The following is a 19,013-nucleotide window of genomic DNA, read 5'->3' on the forward strand; positions in this document are numbered from 1 at the left end:
TAATCACAGGAATAACGGTTGTTTCTTTTGGTTTTCGCCATTGTTCTCTTCATTTTGCTCTTATAGAAATATTGGCCTTTTTGCGGAAAAAACAAAGATCTTTTGATTTATGTTTGTGAGTGCTTCTACTATTGTCGTCGGGTTAGAGTGAACTTTCGGGGTGTCGCTTAGCATGCAAAGGAAAAAATTTAAATGAAATTGTATATTTCCGTATTGCAAAAGAAAAACGGTTATGTGATCAATTAGATGAAAATTTAAGAAAAGTTATTTAAGAATTAAAAAAGGGAAAAATATATTAAAAAATAAAAATTTATAAAAAAAAAAAAAATTAAATAGAAAAACAAATAAAGTGAAATCAAATTTAAAAGCCCTAAAATGAGTGAAATTTGGATGTATGGCCCTGATTACACTGACGACGACAGTGACGATGATGATGGCGAAGATGACATTATTCTGGAAGAGGAGGAGGAGGATTACTTTGAATTACCTCCAGTAATAACAACAACCTTGACTCCTCCACCCGATATTGATGAGCAAACGGGAAAAAGGCACCAACGCATGGATATAAAGATCACAATGAAAAAAGTAGAGGTGATTACATGTTTTAAGCAAACATCCATTAAATAGACTCTTTGTCATCTTTACATTTGTCCATAGAAATTTGAATTTCAATTCCTACACTCTAAAAAAAGTTTAATTGGATCCATAGATTTTGGCCTTCCGTTAAAGATATTGGAATTGATTCCGAGCAAAAGATGTGGGTTCTTTAAAATAAGGAAATTTTTTGCGACCTATCTGGCTTTAAATCTAGGATCTATAAAATTAAAATAAGGATACAGATCTCATTTATCGAATTTTCATTCTATTTTTCCGGTATATTAATAAAGCTATTCACGTACAAACAAATGCCAATTTAAAAATCCAAATTATAACGGATACTTCAAAGTGAAAAATGTTTTCTTAATTCCAAAAAAAAAAAAACTAGCCTATATTTGAAGCGTTTTCATCTTAAATCTAAAGTTTCAATATTTCAGTTAACTTAAGGACAATTTCGTTAAATCAAAAATGTTTTTCTTTACTTTAAGGAAAACTAGCCTTAGTTCAAAGACATGCGACTTTAACGGAGGGCCACAAATTTACAAAATTTGATGATTTGATTTGATGAACTTTTTTGAAGCAAAGATTATAAACTTTATTCTAATTAAAATTTCATTAAATTTAATATCACGTAATTATTTTTTTCAGTGTAGTCTATTTGCTTCTAAAGAATTTTTAGCATCAAAAGAAAACTTAGTTTGTCTAAAATTTCGTTCCTTAGAAAAGAAAACTCTTCTTTGAATGTATGTATCTTCAGGGATCACTTATATTATAAATGTTTTATAATGACACTCCATTGCTTGACGTGTCGAAAAGGTTAATGACAGATTTTTACACTTATAGTTAAACATAAAGTTCAACCAAAGTGACTATCACATCCGGTAGGGTGTTTTAATCCAACAAAGCAATTATTTCCAATAATAAATAAACATTAAGTAATTTTCCTTTTTGGTATATGAGTACTTGTTTTGAAGTTGAAAGAAAAAATAAAAACACTATGGCAAATAATCTTCTTATCGTTCAGATTTTAAAATATTTCGTTTTCATTAGAAGACGTTCTTTTATTATTGTCTGAACTGTTAAACTACACCTGAACCCGCCTCATCAATTGATATTTAATTGGCAGACAATGATATGGTTGAAATGTAATAATAACATTGAGAATAACATGTTTTCTTTGGAGTTTGGTTGAATCACAAAGACTTTACAAAGTTCTGACGTAGTCCACATTCCCGTTGTTGGGATGTGGAGTATAATGTTTCAATTTGAATCATCATCACCATTATTGAGGACTTTGTACCAGTCACGTTTTTGCATGGTATTGTATTCGTAAGTTCGATGTACCGTTAGCTTTCATTGCACAGTGGTATGGTAATGAAATGAATTGGTTTGAAAATGTTTGGATTTTCAAATCTTTTCTGTTCCAAATAGTTCGAATGCACTAATTATGGGAATCAATAGTAGGTTCGAAAATCGGATATCCTTCAAACTATACCGTCCTGATTCGGACTAAAATTTAATGGTATATCTAAAAAACTGGAAATCATAGTTTCATGATATTTGTTCTATTTACAGTTCATTATATTGTTTACAGGATACAAAAAGCATTTGCGTTAGATTTTATTTAAAATGAAGATTATTTATGAAGCAGTTAAAGCCCGTTTTAATCATACTGGTAATGTTGCCATATATTGATCAGCGAACCCAAAGTATACACATGAATGATCCAAAAGACACATGATTGTGTTAAATCCAAATAAAACATTTCGATTAAAGGAACGGTCACACTAGACAAATATTTTCCCAAAATGAGTGTCAAACATTTTTTCAGGCACATTTTCGAAATATCTGAATGCCATTTTTTTAATATACTCCTGCAGTGATATTAAGTATTCATTATCAGCTACAAATGTTTACTGGCATGACTGTAAATTCCGTCGCATAATTGCCCAGTGTGACCGCACCGTAACAAAGTAACGGCTATTTTATTTTTCTTGTATACATTTGGTAAATTTTTCAAGCTATTCGTAAAACCCAATTTGTTCTTGTTTACAAAAAACTAGCGCAAATCCGAGAATTTGGGTCTACGAGCTGCTAAATAAATTGTCCATCTCAAGTCATGATATGATCGCTCTTATGCCTCCAAAATCCAATATATTTCTCAGCAGATAAAATCATTCAGGATTAGTTTGTGTTTTCTATTAGAGATTATAGTTACGGATTATTATTTATCAATTACATTATATTTTTATACCACAGTGCAATGTTCCCTCATACGGAGAGTGTAATCCCCAATTTCGCATTGTGTTACAATGCACGCGATTGCATACTTAAAAATTTAAAAATAATATCGGCAGCAGACCAATCATTAACTTTTGTTCACGAGATGTGTTAATACCTTTCCAAATGGCCATTGTTTAAACCCCCAAACCAATCGTTCTCTTATTTGTGGTACTTTTCCCGTACAAAAATAGACATATGCGGACTTTGGTTAGTATGCATTTTTTTCTTTCCAATGACCAGAGTCTGCAGACTCAAAGTTACCACTCGAGACATACTAACACACAGAAGATCTTTTTGTTTCGGCTTGGTCTCATGGTGTCAAGGTATAGGCTATGACGAAATTTTTGTTTAAACATAAACCCATACAATTTCATTTGCCTTCCTTTGTTTGAAATCAACACCCGGAAAACCTTAGAATAAAAATTAAAGAATTGCCACTGAAAGCTCTCAGACGTCATGACACCAAAGAATGAAAAAATCTCAGCCAAACATCAATATCTCCCACACATACCCCTCATCCTTACATAAAGTCATACCCATTAATACTAAATCCCTCACCCGAACCTATTCGTCCCGCATGTATGTGAAACGAGAACACAACGAGCATGCAGTGACATTAACCTTTAGAAATTTGTGACGATGCTTTTAAAGCTTTTGTCATTTATTTTCTGAGGAACATCTGTTTGTTAGAGCATTACAGAGCCAAAGCTTTTCGAAAAGGGCAACAGGAAAAGAGAAAGCGAGAGAATGAGTGAAAACAAATGTCAAGAATAAGTTAAAGTCTTGTAGAGAGTGCGTGAGAGGGTTTATGGAAAGTATGTAGCAAGTCTGCAAACAGACTTGAGATGCTTTCTAATGGGCTGATATGAATTTTATTATTGAAGCCCAGCAAATACTTCTGCACTCACTAAAGCCAATTTAAATTTATTTTAGTTCATGAAATTATTATGTTTGGAAAAAATTTCCTTTACTCTAATAATTTTTTGCGTACATTTGTTAAATTTACTAAAAAATGGGAAAAAATTATACACAAATTAAGCATAAATATTTACTAAATTCCTATTTCTCACAAAATAGTTCATTATTTCTTAAAATTTGTAACTTTTACTACAAATGCGTCCATTATGAACTTCGTATGTCAATAAAGACATTCCTGCAGTTTTGAACTCCATTTTTTTCCTTCAAACTACAAAATTTTCTTTGACAAGTGAAAAAAATTAATTATGTCTAATAAATTTTCTTGAATTTGTCGAAAAATATTTACTTATTTTTGTGATATCGGCGTTATGCCAGCGTTTGTGATACTGTTTAGTTACAATTTTCTATAAATATTCAAAAATTTTCTAAAATTAACAAAAAGTTTTCTTCCGGATGGGTTCACTGTTTTTTCAGTGTGCAAATACTCAAAATGGATAAAACGTTTGTATAGGTTAAACAGTTCATCCTTGCCAGGTTGGATTTTGACGATATAACGTTTTCTGGATTAACCAAAGCAATTAACTCGCAATTTATTTTAATAATTTGTTCCATACTTGGGTTAGGTTAGGTAAAACGGCAGCCCGATATTTCAGGCTCACTTATGCTATGGTCACACTGGGCAAATATTTGACAGAAATCAAAAAAGAATCCGTCACCACAGCCAAACCAGTAAATATTTTTAGCTTATATTGGATATATAACATCATGGGAGGATTATTTTCCAAAAGCCGTATCCAAACATTTGGAAAATGGTTCTGGAAAAATGTTTGACACTCATTTTGATGAAATATTTGCCAAGTGTGACCATAGCGTTAGACTATTCAGTCCATTGTGACGAATTTCACACAGTGGTGAATTCCTTATTTATCACAGAGTGCTGCCCGATTTTATGTATACTTAAATGACAAGGGCGTTCCACATTGCGGAGAAACCACTTAGAGAAGTTTTGAAGCATTAATGTCACCAATATTACACTCAAAAAAAAGTGAACTCTCTATTTCACTAAAGCCAATTTAACATTATTTTAGTTCATGGAATTATTATATATAGAGAAAGTTTTCTTTATTCTAATAATTTTTTGCGTACGTTAGTTAAATGAACTAAAAAACGGGAAAAAATTATACACAAATGAAGTAAAAAGTTTTACTAAATTCGTACTTCTCACAAAATAGTTCATTATTTCTTTAAATTTGTAACTTTTACTACAAATGTGCCCATCATGAACTTCGTATGTCACTAAAGATATTTTTGCAATTTTGAACTCCAAGTTTTTCTTTCAAACTACAAAATTTTCTTTAACAAGTGAAAAAAATTAATTGTGTCTAATAAATTTTCTTGAATTTGCCGAAAAATATTTACTTATTTTTGTGATGTCAGCGTTTGTAATACTGTTTAGTTAAAATTTTCTAAAAATATTAAACATTATCTAAAAATAACTAAAAGTTTTCTTCCTGGTGGGTTCACTGTTTTTTCAGTGTACTGAAAAATTTTTTGGTGTGTGGTCGGAACAGGGATTGAACCAATGACCCATTGTATGCAAGGGTAATAAGTGGCTCTTATGAACAATTTTGTGCAAATGAAGTACACAATTTTGCTAATTTCGAATATTTTTTTTAATTTGCTCATACGTTTCTAAAAAATTATTATTCCATATAAATTTTCTACAATTTGACAAAAACTATTAACTTATTTATAACATTTTACAATTAGTAAAATATTTTAGTTAAATTTTCTAAAATATTATGTCGATAAAACAGTCTATACTTCAATTAAATACTAATAAGGAGATAAGAAAAGAACATTTAGACGTTTGTTTTACCACTTACTGAACTTCTCTCTTATTATACCCTCCACCATAGGATGGGGGGTATATTAACTTTGTCATTCCGTTTGTAACACATCGAAATATTGTTCTAAGACCCCATAAGTATATATATTCTGGGTCGTGGTGAAATTCTGTGTCGCTTGTTTCGAACGAAACAAGCTATCGACTTGAAACTTGGCATAAGTAGTTGTTATTGAAGTAGGTCGGATGGTATTGCAAATGGGCCATGTTGGACAACTTTTATGTATAGCCCCCATATAAACCGATCCCCAGATTTGATCTCCGGAACCTTTTGGAGGAGCAGGAGTTGAAATTTGGTACATTTTGCTAGTATATGGCCGATAACAACCATGCCAAACTTGGTCCATATCGGTCTATAGTTTTATATAGCCCTCAGATAAACCAATACCCAATCACACAAAAATTGGTCCATATCGCCAAAAATAATCTACCAAAATTTTATTTCTATAGAAAATTTTGTCAAAATTTTATTTCTATAGAAAATTTTGTCAAAATTTTATTTCTATAGAAAATTTTGTCAAAAGTTTACTTCTACAGCAAATTTTGTCAAAATTTTATTTCTATAGAAAATTTTGTCAAAATTTTATTTCTATAGAAAATGTTGCCAAAATTTTATTTCTATAAAACTGAATTATATACGTATTTAATTTGCCTGTTTTGTTTAATATATACCCCGTATGGGCTAACTTACAATTTAAAAGACGGTGTTAAGAAGTTTTAAGATACATTACGATCGGCAAGTGTTACCGCAACCCAAGTAATTCGATTGTGGATGACAGTCTTTAGTAGAAGTTTCTATGCAATCCATGGTGGAGATTCGGCCTGGGCGAACTTACGGCCGTAAATACTTGTTATAGAGATGTGTCTGACTTCATATTTAGGTGATAAACACTTTCGCACACTGAAAAAAAAGCATACTCGGTTCCAAAGATTTTGTCTTTACTTTAAAAAATTTGGTATAGATTCCGAGCCAAAGAAGCGGAGAATACAAGTAAGGATACCTTTAAGACACAATTCTCTTTTAAATTTAGGTTTTGTGTACTTGCTTCTAGGAAGCAAATTTTAATTTTTCGCTTTCTCAGCTTTTTTCTTCATATGCTATCAAAGTCCTTTAAAAACGAGTTAACGGCAACTTTATTTTCCAAATTAAGACTCGACATCCAGTAGAAATTATGCTATGTTTGAAGTAAAAAACTTCTTTAAAATAAAGTTTTGAAAAACATGTCCTATATTTGAACGATTTTTTGCTTTGTAGTCAAGATGCAAAAATACAACAAATTTAAAGACAATTTCATTAAATTTAAAGAATTTTTCTGAATTATTAAAGTCAAGTTGACCTTAGCCTATAAATTTTTTCTTTCATGTTAAGATACCCATTTTTAAGTCAAATCACTTAATTATAAGGACAATACGACTTCATTGAAAAGTTTATCGACTTTTGGACAAGGAAAATAACTTTATTTAAGAGAAATGCGTCTTCTACGCTAAGCAAAATTTGTATTCGTATTTTAAAGACATGAAATCTTTGACCTCACGACAATATTTTTTTCAGTGCATGTATTTTGTTGCAGAGTATTTTATACTTTAAAAATTGCATGCAATTAATGTGAATTTATTTAACCAACCGATTTTACAGAGTTGAACATTTTTGTATTTGCTCTGCATAGATCTGTTACCATGTCTCTTTGGGTCATTGCGTTAAAATAATTTGCTGTGTGGTGATAAGAATCCTCTCTTAATTACGACTAGATCTGTTACCATGTCTCTTTGGGTCATTGCGTTAAAATAATTTGCTGTGTGGTGATAAGAATCCTCTCTTAATTACTACTAGGATAATGATGACTCCCAATCCATTAGGACTAGCAAACATATGTTTTCACGATATTCATTGTTATTATTAACCGGAATTTTTGGCGCAAAAATGAAAGTGAAAGTTTTGTTATTCTCCAACATCTGTTAAACTTACAGGCAAAAGGAAACCCAAAAAAGCTTTGCAGGACCTTATAAATAACAACAATAGGTCTTGGAAGCAGATGAAGCTCTCACCAACATTTCAGTTGCCCGAGGGTTTAAAGACGAAAATGTTGTACGAGTAGAAACGCAACAATACAAATTAAAACGATGACCTGAAAAATATTCAAATAAATCGCTAAGTTAACAACTCGAACCGGAGGAAATTGAAAGAAATTGTTTGTGAATAGAAAAAAATATTCACAAAGAAAAAATCTAAACAGCATTTGAGAACAACAAACAAATCGAAGAATCAATAGTTAGCGGTTCATATTCCAAAATATTATTACTCTAAATGTTAACAGTTGCTTTAAAATTAATCCATTTGTTTTATATGCCCCTTTTCATTCTATAAGAAAAACAAATGAAAATCATGTGTATGTATGCTAAATTCACTTTTCCCGTATGAATAGAGGGGTATCGTTTAACAAAACCCAAATGTTTCAGTGAAATCACAACAAAAAGAAAACAAAAGAAAAAAATCATCTCAAACATCAGCAGCGGTCGCTATCTTTACCATACCAGGATATCACTGTCTCGCTGCACAATGGGTTAATTTAATAATATTTGTTTTAGTTTTTTTTTTGTGGTAATTTGACATAAGCGATTCAATTAAAAGGAATGGTTGATTATTTTAAATTGTATCGGATCTTGTTTAAACTCAAACTACACGTTTATTAAAATTTTATATTGACATCTTTCAATGAGGATATAAGTTTTAAATTTCAGATATTGTCATTCGAACCATTGATGCTAGAAATATATTTCAATGGCACAAAGAAATTTTTGCATTAAATGCACTTATATCAAAATGGAAAAATTGAAAAATCGTAATTACTCTTATTCATAAAATAAAAAATTAACTAAGAATTAAAAAAAATCATTGGCGCCCAATCATGATCGTTTTAGACATGCAGTTAATTCTTACTATTTATCACTGAGTGCTGCCCGATTTTAGGTATACCTAAATGGCAAGAGACCTCCCTTTTATAGCCGAAACCGAACGGCGTTCCACATTGCGGAGAAACCACTTAGAGAAGTTTTGAAACATTAATGTCACCAATATTACTGAACAATTTTTGGGGGGTTGGTCGGAACAGGGATTGAACCAATGACCCATTGTATGCAAGGCGGGTATTCTAACTATTGCACAACAGTGGCTCTTATGAAAAATTTTGTGCAAATGAAGTACACAATTTTACAAAATTCGAAATTTACACAAAGTTCATATTTTGGAATCGTTCGAAATGTTTCTTATACTTTAGATTACATTAAAATTCAGTCATTGAATTTGGTATTTAAAACAAATATCGATTTTTGACTAATCACTAAAATATCTGTAAAAGTAGACTCTTCCAGATTTTTGAGAAAGTCGACTTTCTCGCTCATTTCCGGCACAAAACCATCTACACAGATATATATCAAATGTTTAGTTCGCCTTGCATACATAGGGTCGTAGGTTCAACCCCAGTTTCGACCGAACACCAAAAAGTTTTTCAGCGGTGAATTATCCCCTCTCAGTAATGTTGGTAACATTTCTGAGTATTTTAAAGCATCACTAAGTTGTTTCACTGCAATGTGGAACGCCGTTCGGACTCGCCTATTGAGCTAAATATAGAATGGGGCAGAGAGAAGTCTAAGTGAGCCTGAAATATCAGGCTGTCACTATATCTAACCTATCCTAACCATATGAAAAATACATAATATTAAAATATTGTATCACAAGTATTATTCAATTAAAATTTGAATTTCATATGAAAAATAGGCATTATTAAAGTATTATTAATTTATTCAGTATTTTTTGTTTGTACTCTAATAAAATTTGTATTTGAAAGAATTAACTCTTTCTGTAATTGAAGAAGTTTCAATTAAAACTTAATATTTTTTTGTGTGATCGGAAAGTCGCGTAATAAAAATATTTAAACACGCTTTAATTTAGCTACTTGTCTCGAGTATATACGCTATTGAGATCAAATTTAAATACAACTACGAGTGTTCTCAACTTAATGACGATGATGGTGATAATTGACACAAAATATAATATATACTTGTTATCAAGAAGAGATATAAACTATCTCTGAACAGAAATTGAACTTAATTGTATCGCTTATTGTCTAACATCAAATTCTCGAAATTTGTTAAATACGGCCCACTGTGCATTGGTGATGTTCTAAAAGGTTTATGAAAACCTAAGCGCAACACGCAATGTTTTGCGCTTCTGGTTGTTCTTTTATTGCCACTGTGTTATTGTAGACCTCCCGATGTATTATTGTTTCATCCTGTGAAATATCAAAGAGACACAACAGGAAACGCACATCAGTTTGGAGTTCCATAAATAAAATCAGTTGAAAGTACTACACTCAAACCCTTATCCAACTTACTAAGGAAAATTTGAAAATGTTTACTTTACGCGAATGATAATAAAAAGGAAAGTAAGGAGGTCTAAACGACATGCTGGTTTATACTTTTCCTCAGTATTAAAAAGAAAAAAGCTTTTGTCGTCAATTAGATGATTACTCAGTTGAAACAATCTTTGGAGAACGAAGAAAATATTTAACACACGTGTATACAAAATATATTAACTGAAGAAATCTCACCATGTTGATGGGTAATGGCAATAATAATAACAACAACAATAATACCAAATTGAATCCAGGTTATGGCATTATTAGTAATGGTGGTCATCTAACTGTGTTAAAAGATGACGGAATAATACACAACAATGCCACAAATGGTAATTGTCCTGGTGGCACTTCAAAAGTATTGAGTAAAGATGTTCATGATATATCTGGATGCGACACAAATAGTGTTAATGACAATGAGGATGTTGAAAATCCACTTAATGAACAGGACGCCGATAATAATGGTGATAAGAGAAAAATGCAAGCAATGATACGCAAAGAGGAGGAAGATGATGATGAGGATGACACTAATGTCACGGTAATATATATTATGGCTATTTTGTTAGTTTTTGTTTTCGCATGGGAAAACTTTTAATAAAACAAATGTATTTTATATCTATAATTAATTTACAAAATATAGTTTCATATTTAAATAAAGTGATAATGAGCGTCCCTGCTATCTGCTTGCACAAAAAATGTTGGTACCCCATTTTCACTACCAGTTCTACTCTTCTAAAAAATTCTAATCATGCCGATTCAATTTTTATTCACAAATCCAACAAAACAACGACCAAGTCTATAGGACTGACACATTTCATTTATCTCACAAAAGCAATTCCGAAATGTCACCCAAACTATATACCTAAAAGTAGAGTAGCTAATTTAATACCCTGTCCTTATATCGTAGGAAAGCATTGGATTATCCTTTCTCATAAATTTACATAACATTTCTGAGTGTTTTAAAATTTTTCCAAGTGGTTTTTTCGTAATGCAAAACGCCATTCTCGGTCCCTATAGGGACTGAGTGTAGTCATTGAGTTAAACATAGAATTCGACTGCACTCATTGATAAAAGAAAATTGCACTTCCTTTGGATTTGGCTGAACTGAATATTCTAAGTGAGGCCAATAAAATAATTGGCTGTCACTATACCTAATCTACACTGAAAAAAAGCATTCCCGGTTCCTAAAATTTTGTCTTTACTTTAACAATTTTGGTAGTGATTCCGAGCCAAAGAAACGGAGAATTCAAGTAAAGTATCCTTACTTGAATTCTCCGCTTCTTTGGCTCGGAATCACTACCAAAATTGTTAAAGTAAAGACAAAATTTTAGGAACCGGGAATTTGGGTTTTGTGTACTTGACTCTAGGAAGCAAATTTTAATTTTTTGCCTTTTCAGCTTTTTTTCATATGCTATCAAAGTCCTTTAAAAACAAGTTAACGAAAACTTTATTTTCCAAATTCAGACACGACTTCCAGTAGTGTGCTGTGTTTCAAGTAGAAACGTCTTTAAAATAAAGTGTTGAAAAACATGTCCTATTTTTGAAAGATTTTTTGCTTTGTAGTCAAGATGCAAAAAGACAACAAATTTGAAGACAATTTTATGAATTTTAAAGAATTTTTCTGAATTATTAAAGTCAAGTTGACCTTAGCCCAAAAAATGTTTCTTTCATGTTATGATACCGATTTTTAAGTCAAATCAATTAATTATAAGGACAATACGACTTCATTGAAAAATTTATCGACTTTTGGACAAGGAAAATAACTTTATTCTAGAGAAATGCGTCTTCTACGCTAAGCCAAATTTGCATTCGTATTTTAAGGACACGAAATCTTTGGCCTCACGACAATATTTTTTTCAGTGTAATGAAAAATTTCTTTGAAGTAAAATAATTTTAATTAATACTAAGTTTATAACTTCAGACTTTTAAACGTTTTGTTGTTGTTAGTGCTAATTTTTGAAATTTGCATCCCTCTGTCATTGGAAGCATTGTGGGTGTGCAGGTGGTGATGAACTTTATTGAAAGATAAGTTCATCACCTGTGGTACCACAATGGACTAAATAGTCTAAGTGAGTTGCCACTATAACTAACCTATAAGTGTTCCAAACGTCTTTAGCTTTTTTACTTGTTTTCTTCTTCATTATATGGGTATTTTGGTTGGTTAAAAAAAATACTCTAATTTATTTCCATGTTATCAGTAAAAACACAATGTTATTTTGCACAATACGTGAAATATACCAGCACTTATAATGTGTAAACAGCTTGATCATAGATTCAATGAAATGGAGAGGAGCTTCTAGGATATTGATTTTTTTTTGTTTACTATGTATGTACTTCTCCAGCATCAGTACTCCATCACCATATGTACTCCTCCACCATCAGAGGTTTTGAAGAAATTATGACTCTTTTGCGTGGTGTCGTTATACCGTTATGATGGAACACCATGGCAAATATCAATTTCTAGCTGTTGCAATAAAAATCCACTACACAAACTTAGAATAAGATACTGGCTTGGTTTTAGTACAAATACAAGTATCAAATATCTCAGTAATATCCAATCACCCAGCTGCTGCAAATCTTGCTTGTGTTACAAATGGCCTGAGAAAAAATGTTCAATTTGTACTCCATCATTGGGGATTGCAATAAAATTGAAGGAAACAAGATGTAGCCATATTTATGGGTCATAAAATGTGTGTGTTTTTGACGATTACTGCGAAGTGTTGAAATACCGGCATGATAATTGAATAATAAATAAAATTTTGGAAATCAAAAGAAATCGTATATTGATTGTTTACTTTAGATTTTTTGTGTGTGAAATGAATTGAATTTACCACAAATGATAAGCACCTGATGACAATGGAAAATGTATACACTGAAAAAAAAAAACACTTGTACAAACGAATTGTTATAACTACCATAAATATGACATATTTCCTTATTATGAAAATATATCAAGAATCTAAAGACATGGAAGAGTAGATCGTGTCATGAAAAAAATGTTTAACTGTGACCAAGCTTATTACACAATGTTTAATACACTTGCAGTTTCTTATGATTGAGTTAAAAATATAATTTTGCTGCACTCATTGATATTCTCTTTGTCTCTCATGAAAAAATAATGCTCCCATTAGATAATATGAATTAAAAATAACCCGTATTTAACCAGAAAGAGACAGTGTAACCCGGACGGCTATAATCTTTCGAAAAAAAAGGAACATTATGGACGTCAGCATGCAGATACTTAAAAAAAAATACTTTACTAAATACATAATAATGAATTTGTCATTATTCCATTTTCATATACCGACATGTCCTTGCGCGTCCAAAAATCAAAATATATCCTTTTATCTTTTTGTAAACCCTTAGCTTTTGGCTTTTTGAGATGTCCCCAAAAATTTACATAAAATAAACTTGGACACAGACAAACAAAGAATTATCACCAACATACACAAGCAATTCCAAAGATATACATGGTACACATTTAAATGTATACTTTAAATGTTGATGGTTGTCTAAGATTTTGATGTTTTTCTATGTATTAGCTGGCAAAATCATATACATTATATAAGGGTGATCCGCATAAATCAAAATATTTAAACTTTGAAGGAATGTCAAAAGGAATATTAATATGACTTTTGATGAAAATTAAAGGATTAGAGAGTCTTTAATGAAAACGTAATATCTTCACTAAAAACTCTACGAATTTCTTAATTGGGATACGGGGAATTGTAACCAGAACCAAAAAGCAAAATTTATTTGAGCAATATATGATAGACTTTTCATTTGTCGAAAAGTCGGGAGTCGACAAAAGCAAACAATTATGAAGGATATCAATAGTCTGGGAAAGGCTATTATTAGATTTTGACTAACACTCGCATAATCGATTTAACCATACTTTTAATTGAAAAATATAGAAGACGCAAATATACGAATACGATATAGATATAATGGGACATCATACGTCTCTATGGTCTGGTGTATTATATACTGTAATACCCAGCAAAAAAAATTGGAAGTTCTTCTTAAGGCACAACTTTAAAAGCACTTCCAAAAATGTCCTTCCAAAGAAGTTCTTTATTTTAGCTGCACAGGAAGTTCATTTGAGTCAGTTTGTTTATAACTCGCTTTTTCATATTTTTAATGGAAAATTTTTAATTTTTTTTTAAATAGGTTAAAAATAGATTAAGAATTAATAAAATGGTAAAAATTATTTAAATTTTGCCGACAAAAATGCCAAATCCATTCTAGAAACCTTGCAAATTGTTGAAAAAATTTGATGTCAAACGTTCCATGCAAGCTTAAGATTGCATTAAAACTCATTAAAAATGTTTAAAATTATTTATTTGTCAAAATATCACAAAATTTCTTAATTTACATCCAAAACACTGAATTCGCACCACACCTTAAGAAGTGATGCAAATTCAGTGCGACGGCTGTTAATATGGTGGACAACTGTCCTATGACAAGCCCATGTTAAATGCATCGCTTCTACGCCAATTTTGCGTCACTTTCGATCCAAAAAGAACATTTTCACTACTTTTTTGGCGACGCTTTTTTGCTGGGTAGTCAGTCATACGCCACCATAGTCTGAAAAAATTAAATAATCATACGCACCCAAGGGCCAGTAATATTTTGTAAATGCCAACCAACATAAAAGAAAGATCTTAAGTCAGATGGTGTCGACTATATGACTTTCTACACCAAATAGAATGGAATTCGGAATTTTAAGAAATTTTATATATGTTATAGGAATTATAATTGCTATATTTTTAAATAAATTCGAGTAGATGGGAAGAACACAGAATATTTAATTCATGGATATATAATCATAGTTTGAAGAAATACTGCATGATATTTTAAAACACCTCTAAAGTTAATAAAATTCTGCCAGCAATGAATAATTTTTAATACGCTGATTCCTTGAAAATACCTTATTAAAAAGGACTTGGTCTGATTAAAAAAAAATGAAAAAGAAAAAATACCATGCACTCTAATAATTTTATTTTATTTAACTTTTCATTTCCAATGCTAACATATATGTTTGTAAATGTCAATATAAAGTCATTGACCCTAAATTCACCCAAGAAATACTTGTACACGTTGGTCTTTTGTTGAATTGGTCGATCAAGATGATTGTCCTGAATACACAAAAGAAGGATATTAATCTGCCGTGGTAAAAAATGGTTAGTTTAGAAAAAAGTTGACACCAAATATGGTAAAAAAAATACATGATGTTATGCTGAAGGCAAGAAAAAGAAACTAAATACAAACAAGGAATTTGGTGAGGGTTAACTTTTTGTTTGTTAATACAACTTTCAAAGCCTTCCAAAACAGCCATAAAATCCCATGTGGTTGAAGAAAACACTCATTGTTGATAAAACAAATAATATCATTTAAGGTTTTTACTTAAATTGTCCAATCAATTTTATATAATATTTTAAAATCCTTCCGTTATTTTAATCATAAAAGTTTTGAAATTTTAATCATGAAATTTTTAAAATGAAAAAATCTAATTAAACATATACTTAGGGAATTAAATGCTCAAATGACTACATAGTAACATTGGAAAAGAACTAAAGTCTTATAGGTCGTAATATTCTGCCAACCAAAAAGCATTGAGTTTTAAAGATGTATACTCTGTGGAAAAATTGACAATGATTGGGTGCTCAATCAGTTCATAGCCATTCTTGCCAAAAGGAGGATACAGCGATCTATTTTTGCAAATCCAACTGTGTTAATATTTGTACGAAATTAACCCTCTATAAAAAACTTGGGAAATTTCGAATCGAAATTGCAGCCGGTTCTCATAATTTACAGCGGTGAGCGAACATGTGTAACAAAAAATTAAAATGACCAAGCAGATAGTCATTTACTCAGATAATATCGACTGTATAATCATTATTTGTGGCATAGACACAAAAATTTATAGACGTCTCAAGTCAATCACCTGGGCTGTTTATGGCACTTGTTCATATGCAAAGGAATCATTTTTAATTTGTCGTTAATTTGTTTTCTAACCTTTCTTCGTTTCATAAAATACGAAATATTGTAAAAGAATATAAAATTCTATACATCCACACCTTAATCCAAGTTGACAGATTTGTATGGCAATTCGCGTTCTCTAAAAAGAAAATGATTCAATTGATGATTTGTCACTGTACATAAACAACAACATTTTGAATCGACTTGAAATGTCTATATTTGTGGTAAACACATTCTCATGCAGATATTCTGTCCACATTATTACTAATGCATATACGACACTATATTCGTTTATTGAGCCATATTTAAATCAATTGAGATTTCTTTTCTCGGAAATATGCAAATGTCACTTAATGGCAAATAGTTTTGAATATTAAATCCTAGCTTTAATATAAATACAAATAGTATTTTTGTTAGACCATTTTAATTATAATATAAATGAATTAATTAAAGCATATATATTTGTTACATCATTTCTCAGGCCTTTCGGACAATAACATGGATTAATTTACCTTAGTATATCTCTGGTTCATGTTTGTGAATCCTATTGTGTATCACAAAAATTTAAATTCAGGAAGAGCAAGAATAAACTTTAAAATTGAATGAATCATACGCCACTATGTCGGTTAATTTAAAATGTTCATACGCAACCATGTACTCGCTGTTATGACTATTATTTATTTCACATACGACACCTTGTACAGCAATACAATACAATAATTATTCAAACACTTATTAATTGAATACTTCTCATTAAGGCATACTTTATATACATATTCTCTTAGATCGTAGGTAGGTGATATTTTATTTTGTTTTTTTTTTTTTTTATTTTATTTTGCCTAGTTACCTATGTTTACGACTTTAACTTACACACAGTGATATTTATTTTCATTTAATATTAGATAATTTGATTTGAATTGTTAAATCAAATGAATCAAATGTTATGTATTTGTCGTCAACGATATCTATTACGTCCGAAGTCACCATAGCCATAAACCTTCTAAAATATATTTTTGTCTTTAAGTAGATGTCAGTCTCGTGTATACCCTAGATGTTATAATGCTACGCCATGACTACTACTTAGGTACAAACAATAGTCTCTAGACAATTTTGAATATTTCTATAGTAAATATTGGCAAAACATCAAAAATACACCATAAATAAAAAAACAGACTACAAATATCGTTGTTTATTGTATTCATAATAAGGCAAAATTGGTATTAAGTTAAATCCTAATGAAAAGATTTACCAAAAGTGTTGGGAAACAACAATTTATTTATTTATTTAATATTATTCTTATATTATACTATAAGTCTAGACTTGTAAATAAATAAACAACAATTTATTTTAAATGAAAGATAATAAAAAAATATAATAAGATAGTGTTCAGGCATGCAATTTTTTGTATACATTTGGTTTTATAAGATGAATAAAGTTAATGAAAATAGAAATAAAGAAAAAAACCTGAGGACTACGAAATAAAAGTCATAATAATGAAAACCCGAAACAGCTGTATTTCCACAAATTTCCACTGAATTTTTAGTTTTTCCTAACATCATAAATAAGAAAGTAAACAACTAAGCGCATTCACATACAAAATGTATATTTCTCATAAGCATTTGTAAAAAAAAAACAAATAATAATATTCTTGCACAAAAATATCAGAGTCTTTTCATGGTTCACGTAAAACCACCCTATTGCCAGTGGAATTCACGACCGGATTATAATTTTTATCGAGAATCTCCACAATGTTATGCTCAGCCCAAATTAGATTTTATTCACTTTTTTCTTCTAGCTTCTTATGAATTTTTGCCAAACATTGTCGATAATTGAGTAGACCATAATATATGGTATATTTAGCTTCATATGAATTCTTCTAGCTTCTTATGAATTTTTGCCAAATATTGTCGATAATTGAGTAGACCATAATATATGGTATATTTATTCCCCAGTCTCCATGATTACTCCTTCTAATGGCAATAAAATCTTAAGCTTTTACATGCTGATGAAATGAACTTTACTAACTTTCATGTATTTCTACATTGTCTTATGTCGTTTGGAATCAGCTTAATTTGCAATAATTCATGTAAATACAGTTTTTTTTTAAGTATTATTTCACTATGGGCTATTTCATTCCCAAATAATATCAGCGACATAATAATTTTTATTTTCGTACTATAATACTTATTTCTATTTTGCAGCTAAAACAAAGACATTTATTATGCTCTCACAGATTTAAGATTTAGCAAACTTTTATCGCTTTTTTTCTGCTCAATTAAATTTTCTATATCCCAATGTGTAGATCTGTCTTCGAATGAGTTTTATATGTGAGCTAAAGTCCTAATGTCTCTTGGGGATTCTAATGCAAAAGAATGAGAGTAGAGCAGCTTAATGTGTTTTTTTTAGGGAAGTAACAGTCAATGCCCACTAGTTCATCATTGTTGTTTCATGTCGTTCGATTTTGGGGGAACTTTTCTGGTTATACCCTAGTGTAAACTTTGTTTTCCTCCCACAACTCGCAATTCTCTCAATCATGAATAAACGCTAACAATACTGGAAAACGTTAGTGGTCCTTATTAACCTTGAAAGTTACGAAGCTGATGACGACTTCCGTTTCCGTTTTGATAGCTCAAATAGTTTTTATCGATTTAACAAACCACTGATTGTGTTTGCTGTGGTATTTAAGACGGCATCCGTGCCTATATCCGTTTTGAGATATAGTCAGTCATGCAAGACGTTCATATTGGCAAACTAAGAAACCTTCTTAATTGTTATGTGGATGAAGAGTGTGGGAGGTTTTTGTTTGCTGTTCCACTTGTTGTTGTTTTTGATGTTGCTCAAATAATTGTAGATTGGTTGTAACTAATTTGTAAGAAATAAAATGTGAATGAATGAATAAATGTTACAACATTAAA

The 19,013-nt window shown here is 30.6% G+C and overlaps 1 protein-coding gene across 2 annotated transcripts in view; it reads left to right on the forward strand.

The window, feature by feature from the left end:
- Nucleotides 1-71: 71 nt before the first annotated feature.
- LOC142220128 (organic cation transporter protein) overlaps nucleotides 72-19,013 on the forward strand; it is a 53,407-nt gene continuing 34,465 nt past the window's right edge. For both annotated transcript variants that reach the window (XM_075289081.1, XM_075289082.1), the window contains exon 1: nucleotides 72-591. In XM_075289081.1, the coding sequence (XP_075145196.1) occupies nucleotides 376-591 (216 nt within the window). In that variant the 5' untranslated portion in view covers nucleotides 72-375. The remainder of the gene's footprint in view (nucleotides 592-19,013) is intronic.

The sequence above is a fragment of the Haematobia irritans genome, chromosome 1, assembly GCF_050003625.1.
Source record: "Haematobia irritans isolate KBUSLIRL chromosome 1, ASM5000362v1, whole genome shotgun sequence".
Lineage (NCBI taxonomy): Eukaryota > Metazoa > Arthropoda > Insecta > Diptera > Muscidae > Haematobia > Haematobia irritans.